The 15,135-nt window shown below is 38.6% G+C and overlaps 2 protein-coding genes across 2 annotated transcripts; one reads left to right on the top strand and one right to left on the bottom strand.

The window, feature by feature from the left end:
• Positions 1 to 1,108: 1,108 nt before the first annotated feature.
• cav3 (caveolin 3) lies at positions 1,109 to 4,128 on the top strand. The gene is made up of 2 exons (XM_079242295.1): positions 1,109 to 1,410; positions 2,678 to 4,128. Exons 1-2 carry the CDS (start codon positions 1,294 to 1,296, stop codon positions 3,017 to 3,019), a joined length of 459 nt encoding a protein of 152 aa, XP_079098421.1. The 5' UTR covers positions 1,109 to 1,293; the 3' UTR covers positions 3,020 to 4,128.
• Positions 4,129 to 4,254: 126 nt separating this feature from the next.
• On the bottom strand, positions 4,255 to 14,656 carry oxtra (oxytocin receptor a; the record flags this gene model as incomplete). The annotated part of the gene is made up of 2 exons (XM_079242294.1): positions 4,255 to 7,111; positions 13,738 to 14,656. The coding sequence occupies 2 exons, from the start codon at positions 14,654 to 14,656 to the stop codon at positions 6,858 to 6,860; spliced, it is 1,173 nt and encodes a 390-aa protein (XP_079098420.1). The 3' UTR covers positions 4,255 to 6,857.
• Between the last annotated feature and the right edge of the window lie 479 nt (positions 14,657 to 15,135).

The following is a 15,135-nucleotide window of genomic DNA, read 5'->3' as shown; positions in this document are numbered from 1 at the left end:
TGGCATTCAATCACATGCACTCTGATCTCATTCCACCTCTTCCGTCTCATCTCTGTCTCCAGTGCCAGGGAACTGGGACAAGGAATGCCAATCCACACTCTGAAGTCATGCCTCCGGTACTTCTCTTAGACCCAAGTGATTGAGACGAACAGCAACAGTGAGCTGGAGCTTCTGTGAGCTTTTGTACCACGTTTTACTGGGATGATCTCTGCCCCACCCTCTCTTCACCCCCTCTGTATTTGGCAGCTCCACTGTAGGAGTTTGTTTATGCTGCATGCTGATATGTAAATCTGTGATGGATAGCAACAACTGCACTGTTTAAATAAGGCTGAAGACTGAGTTTTATTTTTGGGGACTATTGAATTTTATGTTCTCAACCTCACAAAAACCAGAAATATATGATGAGGCTAAATATGTGTTATCTGTTATGCTTATGCTGTAGTGATTTCTTTTGTACCATAAGAAAAATAAATTAAACTGAGTCATGCTGCTCTGATAAAAGCCATTTTAATGTAAGCTTATTAAGAAAATGATATATTTTTGCTCCATTCCTCAGACATCCAGTGATGGAGTGGATTTTCCAGTTTTCCCACAGCACTGTTATGTACTCTGGGCCTTTGCATTTATCTGTGTTTGCAATGAAACACTGTCAGCTGCGAACATATCAAGCATCAAGCATTAACAAAAATTTCCAATCAGTTTGTCTAAAGGAATCATTAGCAAAGAAGATAAATTGCGTATAAGTAAAATCTATATTAATAGAAATAATGTTCAAGTCTTGTCATGAAGTGAAAGTACAGAAAGTGATAATTATATATATTATAAAACAAACAAACAAATAAACAAAAAAGAATTTCCCTCACATTCAGTTCATGAGACTTAAGTTAAGTTCACCCAAGCCAGAGCAGGAGAGTGTGTTTGTACTGCCTGCCTCGCTCTGTAGTGGAAGTTAGTGCCACTGTGCAAACCCAGCCCAGCTAACCTGACAACTCCATGTGAAATATGACACAACTCTGGCTTCTCCTTTAAGGCATTCCTTTTCTGTCTGTGTTTGTTACATTGTGTGTATGCGTGTGAGTGTGCTCTTACTCTATGTGGGTGCCCGTGTGAGCGCAGGGTGGGGGTAAGGCCTCCATTTTTACCAGGACGCCTGCAACAGCTGTCCCCTGGCATGTCAACGGGAGCGTCACAGTCTTGCTACAGGGGTCAGAAGTGAACCGAGCAGGCTGCTTGCAGTGTCCAGAAAGGCTCACCCTCTCTGTCTCCAGCTGGACCAGGACCTGCAGCCCCACCATGGCGGATCAGTACCAGTACAACGCAAATGAGGAGAAGATTGTGAAGGACAGTCACACCAAAGAGATCGATCTAATTAACAGAGACCCCAAACAGATCAATGAGGACGTAGTGAAGGTTTGTGCAGCTTGGAGACAGCGCCCTGTCATGAGGAGGTCTAAGAGTGAAGCTCCTGTCTTTGCATGTATGGAAATGTGGGGATATTGAATAATCTGGTTGCCAGGAACAAAAGAAGAGAGCAGGTTATTGTAATGCTTTAAAAATCCCTAAATAGACTAAGAGCTATTTCTGTTGCATGTGCATAGCACAAAGCTTATTTTGGGAATGAGTTAGAGGAGTTGGAAACTGATACACTGTGCTACCGTGGGTTTTTTTAGGCTACTGTTTATATTTGTAATTGTTGCCATGTAACCAACACAAAATATCCTTTCAGACAGGCAACATATACTTTTCAATTATATTTTGTTTGACAGGTGAAGATCCATGCAATCATGGTCTCAAAAAGGATGGTTGGTCAGTTATGAGGCAAGCATGTGCTCACTAAATCCGCAGTTCTCACTGGGAAGATCTACAGTCAGATTTCAGAAACTATTCAGAAATGTTTATTAAAAGAGTAAAGTTTGACCTTACCCTCAGCTCTCTGGCCTGGGAGTTACGGTTAAAATCACATTTCACATCTATACAAGAATCTCCTGCAGGGTAATTCCCTGATTTTAATTGAAAAACATTGTGTGGGGTGTATTGTTAATGTCTATTAAAACACTGCCCCTAATTAGTCGAATCCCACTTAAGAAATCCAATTTTGCATTTGCATAGTCTATATTTTGTAATGAATATAGATTTCTTTTTCTTTTTCTTTCCAGTTAAATAGGATTTGGTTCAAACTTGTCTCCAACAGCTTTAAAAGGCCTGTGTTGTTCAGAAAAACACAGATAAGCTGTTCATGTTCAGGCATTCATTCAGAGGATGGGGAAGTATGATAACGGATGTGTTGATTTTGCTGCTGAGCCTCAGCTGAAGCATGCAATGGGCAACTTTTCCATAAGACCAGGAGGCATATCATAAAAACCAAAGACAGACTGGACCTTTGCAGAGTTTCTCCCTTGAATTTTACATGAGCCTAACTTGGATTTGTTAAAAATGTGCTGGAGCGGAGCATTTTGACTGATCTGAATGCAGCATTAAATGCCTCTCCACAACTCTGCCTGTACGACAGCGCTTGAAGCGGACAGATAATTAGTTTATGTGCATAAATTTGCCCCTCGTACTCAGCTCTGAAAAGTATAAACTTCACAGTTAACGTGAAAATCTGAATGATAAAGGATAAAAGCAGTGTTCTGGCAGGGATCTTCACTAATGAATGCCTCTTTTAATGTCTTACCAGGTGGAGTTTGAGGATGTCATTGCTGAGCCTGATGGCACACACAGCTTGGATGGAGTGTGGAAGCTCAGCTACACCACCTTCACTGTGTCCAAATACTGGTGCTACCGCATCTTGTCGGCTGTCTTTGGTATCCCTGTTGCTCTGCTCTGGGGCTTCCTTTTTGCCTGCATTTCCTTCTGCCACATCTGGGCTGTGGTTCCCTGCATCAAGAGCTGCCTGATTGAGTCGCAGTGTGTCAGCCGCATTTACTCTCTCTGCATTCAGACCTTCTGTGATCCCTTCTTCGAAGCCCTGGGCAAAATTTTCAGCAGTGTGCGTGTGGCACTGCGCAAAGAAGTCTAAGAACTCACACCACAGTTTTTAATGTATGATAGGATGATGTGTGGTGTGTTTTTATACAGCAGAAAAAGCAGTACTGGCACCTAGCTTTCTCACTCTTCCTCTTCCAGTTGTAACAAGCTGATCCCCACCCTCCAATCTCAAAGATCTGAGGCTTGACATCCCCAGTGTGCATTTTGCTACCAGAATCGCTGTGACAGGTGCAGCTGGCAGCATGTTTCTCTGACAGCTCCAACACTTGTAGGTGCTTCCTACTTGGGAAGAAGTAGGCCGTCTGTGACAGAGAGGATCTGACCATCCACATTTATTTGTGTAGCAAAAATCTCAGTCGACAGCTACTTTTTCTCTGAAAAAAGAAGGAACTCTGGAATACAGATCAGCTTGTGGATGACGCATCCTGTATGCATCACGTTTGGCTATTTTTAGAAAGTTTGGATTGTTCTGGTCGTGGTTCAACACATATCTTCAGGGAAGGAAAGGATTTGAAGACAACTACTTTGTGATGTGTTGACAAATTTCTTTACATGATCAAAAATGTTTTCTCATACATTTTTTTTTTAAAATTTAGATTACATGTCCATAAAGTATCAAGCTTCATTGCAGTCACTCGGATAATTCTTTTTATTGAACTGTCATGAGTGGAAGAATTATACTTTTTGTTTGGAGTTTATGTGTGTTTTGACTACTGACAGAACAAGTTCAAAACTTCCTGTTCAATTAGTGTTCATTGTGTTCTTTAGAAGAGTAAAAAGTACAAACACCTGATTACATTTTTATGGTTATATTGTGCCACTGCTGTAGCACAACATAATTGATTTGATGTGTTTTCCAGCCATCTTGGAAAAACTGACCAGTGAAATGTGACCCACTAGAGGATGCTGTTGTGTATCATTCATGTGCTTCTGTTGTGTGACTGAGACCCATACTTGATGATTCAGTGTCACCACACCCTTCTTTGTTTATAACCTCAGTGTCTTTCACTCCGATATCTCTTTTCTTCATTTGTTTTCTCATTACTCATCCATTTTTTTCTTAGCTTTTGTGACCAGTCTGAACAATCCTAGAGCACTGTTTATACATTCTAACAATACATTAAAACAGTGAAACACTGATTGTGCTCACGTGTCATTACACACACACACACACACACACACACACACACACACACACACACACATATATATATATATATATATATATATATATATATATATATATATATATATATATATATATATATATATATATATACATACATATCTATAGATAGATAGATAGATAGATAGATCGATAGATAGATAGATCGATAGAAATAGATAGATAGATAGATAGATAGATAGATAGATAGATAGATAGATAGATAGATAGATAGATAGATAGATAGATAGATAGATAGATGGGGAAAAGAGAGTGATGTGTATATATATTTAAACAGTTAAGAATAATAAAAAAGAATGTTTGAGATTCAAGAACTTACTTTTTCCTTTTGTGCACGATATTGAATTGAAGGTATTATATTCAGGTTTGAACACCCGAAGAGCTTCAAGCTGTCAGTTTGCTTCTTTTTCTTTTTATTATGTTTAATCTTGTTGGGTTTACTACTGGTTTCAAGTTTGAACTCAGGAAGAAAATCTGGAAGTTACATAATAACTTAAAGTTTGGAGGCTGCTGAGCTCAGAACATCCTTCGGTTCTTTGCTCAGGGTGAGACAGTGATTGCTGCAGGTAGGGGTTGATCATTACAGAGGTCCAGAATCAGAAGAAGTATCGTCTGGATTTATCTGTTCAAGATGAAGAAGATGGTAAACAAATAAGTTGCAGATGACAAGGCAGGTGAGAATCAGGTGGCAACTGAGGGTTGTCTTGAAGGCAAACAATGATCAGCGTTGACAGAGAGACGGAACCATGGCTTCTCCATACCTGGAATACCTTCTGGAATTAAACAGAAGGAAGAAAAGGAAGGGAGATTGGAGGGAAACAAAGACAACCTTGGAGCAGGGACATTTTTCCAAAGATTTTACATGCAGTCTAAGTTAATGCAGGCACAAGATCCCCTCCTTCCCATCAAAATTCCCTTCAAAAAAATGTAAAAAGTAAAGTCTTACAACTGAACTGTTTCAAAACTTCAAAGAAAGATTTTTTCCATTAATCTCACACTGTAGTGCATTTTTTGTGTGTGATCACTTAACTTGGTCCTTCATGCGGGCTGTTCTGATCAATGTACTTTAATTAGCTGAACGAATGGTTCATACTCAGCTTAAGTAATGCAGAATAATGAGCCCCAGACGTTCTCATGGCTAAACCTGGAGCCCCTCAGACTCCACGGTTGTCTTCCAAATAAAAGGCTAGTTTTGATCCCCAGCCTGTCCGCATGCTACGTGTCCTTGGAAACAACACTAAACCCCATATCACCTCTGAATTGTTCAATATGTGTGTAAGCAAATCTATGCATACTGTATATAGAGTAACATTTAATGAAAAAATAATTAAAGCAGTGTGGATCATTAATCATTTAATTATTATTATTATCATGCAAACCCACTTACCTCATCTAACCTCCAGGGAGATGAGCTACATTATTTCCTTCCTGCAGTCGCCTCGGTCTCCTGAGGCTGAACAGGATGCTCGCAATTTCAGAGTAGATCAAAAAATTTTGCTTCATCCCAGAGTTTCTTCAGGATGGAGGATTTCTTCAGTCTGCTCAGAAGGCAAAAAAATGTCAAATATGTGTAAATGACCCTTTCATGCATCGTGGTCACTGCGGTGGACACCTGTTTACAAGGTTTTTTTCTTGGATATTCATGAATGAGGATGGTATATTTGTAAATGAATCTCTTCAGTGGATGTTAGCTAGTCATCCAACACATTTCCACTATATGATATAACTGAACATAAACGCACAAATTGTTATTACAAAAATTTGCCTTTGCAAAAAATAGGAAAAGAAAATTATAGTTATATTTTACAAACTATTCACATCATACAGTTATAATTATGTCATTATTATATATTATTCATCTAAAATTTCATAGAATACATTCAAATAAATCACAAGTCATGATTAATTCAAAATATCACAATAAGAAAAAAAGTATCATTGCATATGTCTGTAGAGGTAAAATACTGTAATTTAAACTGTTACGTGAAAGGATTAATAATGCCATCAGTTCTTGTTCTGCTTTAATTCTTTATTTTTTCATTCGTTTGACAAAACTTATATCGGTGACAGCTATCAAGTCTCTGGTCTAACATGATGTTAAGTAATTTTAGATCTATGCAGTCGTGTAGCAGAGCGAGTAACAGGGTACTTAATATTTATAACAGAAGAACTATTTCATCATAACACGGACGAATAGAATCCTTAAGCTTTGCTGGTGACAAAACCTGTATCAACAGTGTAGCTGAAGATGCTCTATAATTCTTCAGATATTCTCTGTTCATACTTTTCTGCACATTAAATATACAAACACATACATCTGTACATCGAAATCAAGTAGAACTGCAAAAAAAAACCAAACAAAAAAAAACATAAAAAAGACAGATTTGATTCAGTCCACAGAAAATTCACTTCTTTAAATGAACAACAGGTCACTTGTTTCGTAAAATACGTTCAACTATTTCACAGTTTAATTTCCAATTTATGCCGAAATAGAAAAATATTGTGACTTCGGTTGTTTTCCTCCTTCTGAGCTTGAACAGGAAGCCTCTTAGTGGATCGGTGTTAGAAGAAATCGAACTAGTGGAAAATTTATGGGCGACAGCATGTAGTGAAAGGTTGAATGGGCAGCTTGACAGAGGGGAAAGGAGTGTGTGTGTGTGTGTGTGTGTGTGTGTGGTGGGGTTTATGTGGTGGAAGTCTGTGTGATGCTCCTCTGACTGCTAGTGCTCTTAATGGCGAAAGTTGAGGAGTTGCTCTTGTGGCTTGAGTCAAAGTCACGCTCACAGCGGCACTGGGATGATTTCAGGTAGCGAGCAGAGCAACAAAGAAAGTTTTGCCGCAGGTCGTGAAAGAGATGCCCAGCGAAGCACATGTAGATCCAAGGGTTGCAGCAGCTGTTTAGGCTCGCCAGCAGCATGGAGATGATGAAGGGCATGGCTGTGTGTGGGGAGAAACAGAAAATTTACTGCAGTGAGACAAAAGAAATATTTATTTCTATACGTTTTCAGGGCTGAACACTGCCTTGTGTCCATGAGTTATTTGCTAAAAGTACATCCACTGCTATTCTTAGCTGTGTATCATAGAAAAAGAAGAACTTTAAACTTTCTTAGCGATCATCTTAGGTTAAAATATAGTTGAATCAACGAAGTTTAACCCTAATCCTGCTCTGTCTATTCCAGGCTGAATCCCAATGATGAGTTCCTTCTCTAAATCACATTGGGTGGGTTTGAACCCATGCCTGCACACACACCTAAACACTTTGACAAACACCCCAACCCTTATCTCCACAAAACTCTTTTAAAGGCAGATTTTCAAATATGCCACTGGAAAGTAAAGATAAAGCAAAATGATGGTTAAGTTCCATTAAGAATACCAGTGAGCCATGACACCAAACCAGGAGTCTTAAGTGGTGTGTGGGTGACATTATTATACCTGTGCTCACCTGCTGTGAAAAAGGTCTATGAGTTCGTATTAGCTATCCTAATGATACGGCTGAAAGGCATTAATGCAGCAACATGGATCAGTTAGTTCACTTTGACCCAGAAGATTCTACCTTGAAGAGAAAAATCTGCCAAAGTGAAGTAGGGCTTCTTTAAAACGCCAAAATGGTGCGATTGTAACTTTTTACTTTGCTTTTTGTTCTGTGCAGAGAAATACTTGGGCAATGTAATGGCTAAATGTAACCATAGCAACTTAATCTTTTCATGCCTTACCATAACAAACCATACAAAGCTGAGAGGTGGAAATTTATTGGAAAATATTGCATTGGATGGAGCATAAATGTAGTTTTTGTGTGTGACTGTGGTGCAGTGACACATTCCACCACCTCCTTGCAGGCATATTTAAACCATTTTTATGGCATGAAAAGTATAAGCAAGTAAAAAAAAAATCAACAATAAGGCTTTAGTGCATTAACCCTTTATAGGGCACTCAATGAAATATGTTGGAACTAGACATTTTAACCTAAAATTGTCATTCTGGTATGTACCAAGACCTCCATTCTGTTGTTACATTAACAAAAAAAAAAGTAGTTTCATGCTGAATATGAAAGAAAATTATGATATAGCATCCAAAAGCTTTTCCAGTTAAGAGAGAGTATATTTGGCCTGAGAGGAACATCATCTTCAAAAAACCAGCTGTGAGAACAAATGCTTAACTCCATTGTGTTTCTACAAAATAAAATCATCTCAATCAATAGGAAAATTTAAACAAATGATAAAAGATGAGATAATTAAAAGTTATGAGGCAAATAAGGTTATTTTTTTTAAAGCAATGTATGTTGAAGTCTATGATTTATTGTGTGTATTACAACTATATACTGTTTAAGTTTCATTGTAATGGAATTTAATGTGTATTAATATATTTTCCATGCTGAAAATATTTTACGGTGTCATTGATGAGGGGGTTTTGGACTAGATAAGTGCCCAACTTCTTCCAAAACCCTTTTTCAAACTTATAAGCTTATTTTTATTTGTTGTTTGTTGTAACCAATATTTGTTCTTTTAAAAGTCCCTTTTTTTTTGTTTGAAATAAAATGACTAATCTGTTGTAATATAAGTAAATATGGAATGAGCAGAACAAATACAGAAGTGCAGGCAAGCTGTGTGTCTGTGTTACTTGATTTAGGTGAGGAACTGTTGTCTGAAGAGCCTCTCAGGCAGAGAATGATGCTCCTTTTCTGATAGCATCCCATAACTCCACCATTGCGTAACATTAATAAGAACAGCCTGGTGATGCAAGTGGTGACAATGAATATTTATGTACTTCCTACTGATGTCTTTTTTTTTTTTTTGGTCGAATTTAAATGATTCTGTGTAACTCTTGTCTGTTTCATTTAATCATATACAGCACATTAAAATTGTTATACAAATAATTTTGCCTTTGCCTCTGGACTGAGTCTGTCTTCCGTGTGGGGATGCCAGAGACAAGGCTTCAAACAAGTTATAAATATATATATATATATATATATATATATATATACAACAAACACAACAGTTATGGTTATATTAGATTTTGGGTAACCTGAAACATATTATATGCTTGCCTTCTTTAATCCTGATGATAATAAAAGGCATAGCTGGGGAGCATGCTCTTAGAGCTGCCAGTATGCACTGAATAAGGGTTGGGAGCAGGGGGACCAGGAACACTTTTACGTAACTCATTTACTTGCAGTTCAAAGCCCAATGTACCAGAACTTGGCTTCACAAAGCACATGGTCTTGTTGTGGACCAGGCCATTTTTTCCCCTTTCATCTGCTTTCCATTTTATGTCAAAACCAGTCCGGATCCCATGTTTAAAAACAAGCCAAACCAGGCAATTGTGAGGCTTTCTCAGTCGCTGAAATCCCAGTCACTTTGAAGAGGTAAAACAGATCAGGCCAGCAGCTTGACATAATCAGAAAAATTTGCAACAATCTTTCTAAGAGTTGCCCCAAAAATGATGACAGATTCAGGTAAGAAACACGTTCAAACCGATGCATAAAACAAAGTAAGAACGCTGTCATCATTAGTGTGTGAAAAGAGGAAAGGTTTCTTGCACAACATGGTGATACATTGCACCTGACAGGAACCTGAAGTGGCATTGCATGACATTTACCTTTTAGCACCACCGTCCACCTGACGTTTAGCAAATGAGTTCCGGATCATGTAATTGGTTTGTATCCTGTATTTAACCTCTTCTTACAAATTTTTCTTTCAGGCCGACCATTCCCCTGCTGTTCTCATAGTTTGCCCCTGAGATGTAATAAAAATTACAGCATGAATGAGTGGGCCTGAAACTCACACAGAGGATGAAGAAGAGCTGCCATAAAAGAATCAGATTATGTAACTAAAACATGAGTCCGAGAGAGAATAAGTCATTCATATACTCCTATTTTACACTGTCATATGGTTTCATAATCCTTTTTAAGATGCTGCCCCTGGAACACAGTGCAGGACAGACAGCCTGAAAAGACCAAGTGGTGGTTAGCAGGGATTTATTATCAAATAGATGAGAGCACATGGCCTGGACCTAATTTAAATAATAGGGGGCACTATCACGAAAGAGCCTTTGCTGAATTGGCTCATGGTGTCGTTCACAAGGGAATGATGGATCACAGAGCAAATGAAAAGACAGACTAATCATCCCGGGGTGGTACATCTGTACAGCTGTCACAGCTAATATCCACCAGCCCAAAAGAAGCAGCAAGGATCAGCTGACACCTCCTTTTGATTTTAACTTAAAGTGGTATTTCTAGCTGAACTTGCTTTCGAGTTTTTACTCTTCTTTTTTCTTGTGAAGATGCTTCACGAGAACTGACCTTTTGAAAATAAATTGAACACTGGGCATTGTGTCTGTCAAGCCCTTAATGCAAATCAATACCATACAGAGTGTGAGTCAGCCTCCAAGGGCACAAGGCTCAGCAGAGAGACGGTTGTATTCACGATTTTTTTTTTTCCCTGGGAGTCTGTGTGAGTGTCTGAGTCAAGGTTTAACCTTCATGTGTTTTTGTCCGCTACATAATGAGATCTGTCTCGCTGCTCGATGTGAAATCACAGACACCGCCGAGGCATCCTCTAACAAACCTTACAGAGAATAAAGCTGTCTTCTGACATTTTCAGTAATCATTTTGATAATCTTAATTGGGTGATAACAATGTAAACTTCCTCTCTGCCATCGTTTTTGGCTCTGTTATCAAAACATTAAAAAAGTGACATCTTATTTGCTTCGGAGAAAAACTGTAATTAACCTCATTGTTTGTATGTTTAAAACAGATTTATTGGCTTGATGAAGATTTCATAAACTAAAATCATGTGCATCACACTGTTCCGTCTTTTTTTTAAAATAATAAAGATGTAGTTTAATTAATTGATGAGACTTACATGAGAAGATTGATTGCATGATGGTACAGGAATTATAAAGCTGAAACTACAAGTTAGTCAGGTTAGCATATAATGACAGGAAAGAGGGGCTCACTGCACTGCTGCAAAACCATGAAAGAAAAGAAAGAGACTTTAAAATGAGAGTAATTTAAGAGCTAAAAATGATGATGATAATCTGTTCAAGCAATAAAAAGTAAAGATGATGTTAACAGTATTTATTTTAATGGAATTGTATATAATAGGTATAATTGTGTCAACCCACCCAGGTCCCATGAGATTCCCTGTGTCAATATTCATATTGTTGTCATCACCTAAAGTTTTATATGTTTATTTGTTTATGTATGTGTGCATGTATTTAAAATTATTAAAAGAAGAAGAGCAAAAAAATAAATAAATAAAATCCAGAAATTATAGTTGTGTCTTTTGGAAGTAGGAAAAAGCTGTGGTCCCTCTGAGGATTTGTGCCAGTATTAACTGTGCTCTTTGTACCGTTGAACCTAAATTCAACTCAGCAAGCAAGTTACTCTTCAAAGCTTGTCGGTTTAATCCCTGCAAATCTAATGAATGAAGTAAGAACAGCTAATTTATTTTATAATATTGCCTAGATATATATATATATATATATATATATATATATATATATATATATATATATATATATATATATATATATATATATATATATATATGTATATATAATATTCATTATATAATATTCATTAAAAGATTCAGATCGGTCCCTCCGTTTCTTGTTGTTGTGATCAGTTAGGGTTGATATAAACTGCAGGCTTTCTTACAAAAAGACACTTCAGTGAGAAAACATCCAAACCATCTATTTCATTAACTTGGACAAATCATACCTCCAGATATTGATAACAGCCAACCTCTCTCCCTAATAATAAGACTTAAAAACATCAAATATTATTGTTTGTCAATGGCTAACTTTATTTTACTCTGATCCTCCCTGACTTGTGGTCTTTCACTGTAAATCTTTGCATCCATTTCCATGACCACCACAACTCAATTTGTGTTCCCACTGCAAACGGCATCTCTATATCCAATTTATTAATGTAAAGTGAAAATGGTGTAAATAATGTTTTGTTGATAAAGCCCCCCCCCCTTTTTTTTTTTTTTTTTTTTTTTTTTTTTTGCAGTGTTGAGAATTTTCCTCTTGGATGATCTTTATTTTCTGAGCTGCCTACTCTAATTGACACTTTATCAGCACAAGCAGTGGCACGTGTCATTGCCAAGTCCTCCATTTCTACGTGCTGTTCACGTCCAGCCATCGTCCTCCCCCTGCACAAATGCAGCCTCTGCAACTCAATGAATTAATCACTTTATTCTCCATTCACTCTCTGAAGTCATTGTTCATTTCTGGCCACTGATGCTCTGAGCATCACAGTGAGGTGTTGTGTCAGAGCCAATCACTGTTTCATCAAGCAATATGCTTCTGCTTATCATACATCAGTAGCAACTGGCAGCGGAGTGTAAATTGTGGGTGTGAATGATGCAGTTTGAGGTGGCAGACACAGTTTACACAAACCTGCAGCGACTAAAGAGAAGACCTGCACCATGTTAGATAAAACAAAAAACAGCTGTTTATGTTCCACTTCTTTCAACTTTTCCAGGCAGTATGCTTCATATTACACAAAGGCAACTCATCAGTACATTTATTCATGTGGATATGAATATAGCCTATACGTCCTATAATATATATAATATGTGTGTATATATATATATATATATATATATATATATATATATATATATATATATATATATATATATATATATATATATATATATATATATATATATATAAATATAAATCCTAATGTTTAAATAATAAATCTGAAACCTGAAAAAAAAAAGAAAAAAAAAAAGAAAAAGCAGTATTTCTCTGATGCATTAAACCCTTTTGTGGGTGGGGCCATATTCCAGCAGATCGAAGCAAAGTGACCACAAGCCGTTGACTGCTGCTTTGCTGCTTATTGTGGTGAAATGTCAACGTGCCCCACAGGCAGCAGAGCTGCTGGACGCGCGGTGGCGCACACTAATTTGATTAATGATTAACCGCCAGTGGGGTCTCTGCGCCGCAAGGAAGGTCAGAAGAAAGTTGGAAAATTCTGCGTATGGGTTGCCTTGTGAAAACCCAATCAGTCCTTCTTCATACCCGTTCTGCGTTGCATTAAACTGGATTGTAAAAACTATCAAAGTGTTTTCATTGCAGCGGACCCTCCCGTCAGTTCTGACTCTGAAAAGGTTTTCCAGGTGACATTTCAGACCGTGTCCTTATCTAATCATACTTTGTGTAAAAGCTGCTTATTGACACATTCACAGGTGTCCAATAGGCTCTGTGGGTGTAAATTAACTGGGTTACTGAGTTCCCTTGGCTGAACAAACATAGTGCCTGGAATCCCTAAAATAGTCTAAATACCTTTTAAATGTTTCTTTTTGTTTTGCTGAAACTGATCATAAATGCACGCTCTTTGCGCGTGAGGAGCGCCGGCGCGCAAAGGGAGAGGGGTGAACGCCTGAACGTGTCTCATGTCCAGTGGGTCACAGTGTCTGGAAAATGCGCAAAGACGAGATGGTGGGTACTGTGCTGGTGTTTAAAATGAGCCAGATGTGCACAGAACGTGTGCGCCAAAAAATCAGTCTTGGCGCACGGGCGCGCGCACTCTTTCATAAACTTGAACCTACCTTCGCGGGGTGCTGCTGGATCCCACGCAGACCACATCTGGACGGAAAAAAAGGGGGTCCAACAGACGATGTATGCCACGACGATGACAAAAGTCATTTTCACTGTGGTTATCTTTGCCTTGGAGATGAGCTTCACGCTGCTCACGCGGGCCAGTGTGTTGCTTTTGGAGGTTTTGGGTGTCAGGCTTATGCACTGCTCCCGTCTTGTTTTTAATTTAAAGTTTTGCCATATTTTGAAGCTAATTAGTCCGTAGCAGATGCTCAGAATGGCCACTGGAATGATATAGATGGTGAGGCTGATCCATGTAATGTAAGCTTTGGCTCCCCAAGGTTTCACGAAGTCGCCCCAGCAGTCATACACTCCTGAGCCAACCTCTTTCAGGGAGAAGATGAAGATCTGCGGTATACTGAAGATCAGGCTGAGGATCCAAGAAAAGATGACATAAAAACGATCTTTTCTCCTGTGCAGTGAACGGAGAGGCTGACAAATGGCCAAACACCGGTCTATAGACATTAAAACTAACATGTAAGTGGAGGCGAACATCCCAACGACCTGCAAGTATTTCACCAACCTGCACAGAATGTCCGGTCCATAGAAGCGAAATGTAATGTCCCATATAAGTTGAGGGAGAACTTGGAAAATCGCCACAACGAGATCAGCGATGCTCAGGTGCTTCATGAAGTAATACATACGGGATTGACTGTGTTTGGTGGTGTGGATGGCCAGCAGGACGCACAGGTTCCCAGCCAGCGCCAGGAACAGCACCAGAGCGAGCACAGTCACCTCCACCTTCGCCACCTCCTCGTTCCGCTTCAGAGGGTTCGTTTGATTCAAGCCACCGGTCCCATTCATGAGACCCGAGTTCTTCCAGGATTCGTTGAATTGCCAGAAGTCACTTTCATTTGAAACACTTTCCATTGCCGCAGCCTTGTCCTCTGCAGATGCGTCAGGGTTGTGCAGTCGCGCAATGGCTCAGGTACCTGGTTTTAAGTGCTAAAGTCTTCTCAGCCTCCTCAAATGTGACAAGACAAAGGGTGATATATGATCAGATTCAGTCTTTTCAGCTGATAAAAAGAGGGATTTACGTTGTCTGGGACGTCACCCATTGCTTTCCAAAAGCACCTTAGAGACAAGCAAGTGTTTCTACTCATAAAAGCAATAGAAACATTCATCAAAAAGTGTTTGTTTGGTTTTTTTTTTAAGAACTACAAGTTGCAGAACTCTATCTGGATTTAAAAATCAAAGCAAGTGTCTAAAATCTAACAAAACATTTCACCAACCCAAAGAACTAAAATCCAACCACCCTTAAAAATGCCGGGTTGTTATCTACATTATCTACATATTTGCTCTCAAAATTAACACTAAAATGTTAGAAGTGATGGGTAAAAATCTGCAGA

This window comes from Telmatherina bonti (assembly GCF_933228915.1).
Source record: "Telmatherina bonti genome assembly, chromosome: 6".
Lineage (NCBI taxonomy): Eukaryota > Metazoa > Chordata > Actinopteri > Atheriniformes > Telmatherinidae > Telmatherina > Telmatherina bonti.
The sequence above is the reverse complement of the archived record's forward strand: the minus strand, read 5'-3'. Positions and strand labels throughout refer to the sequence as shown.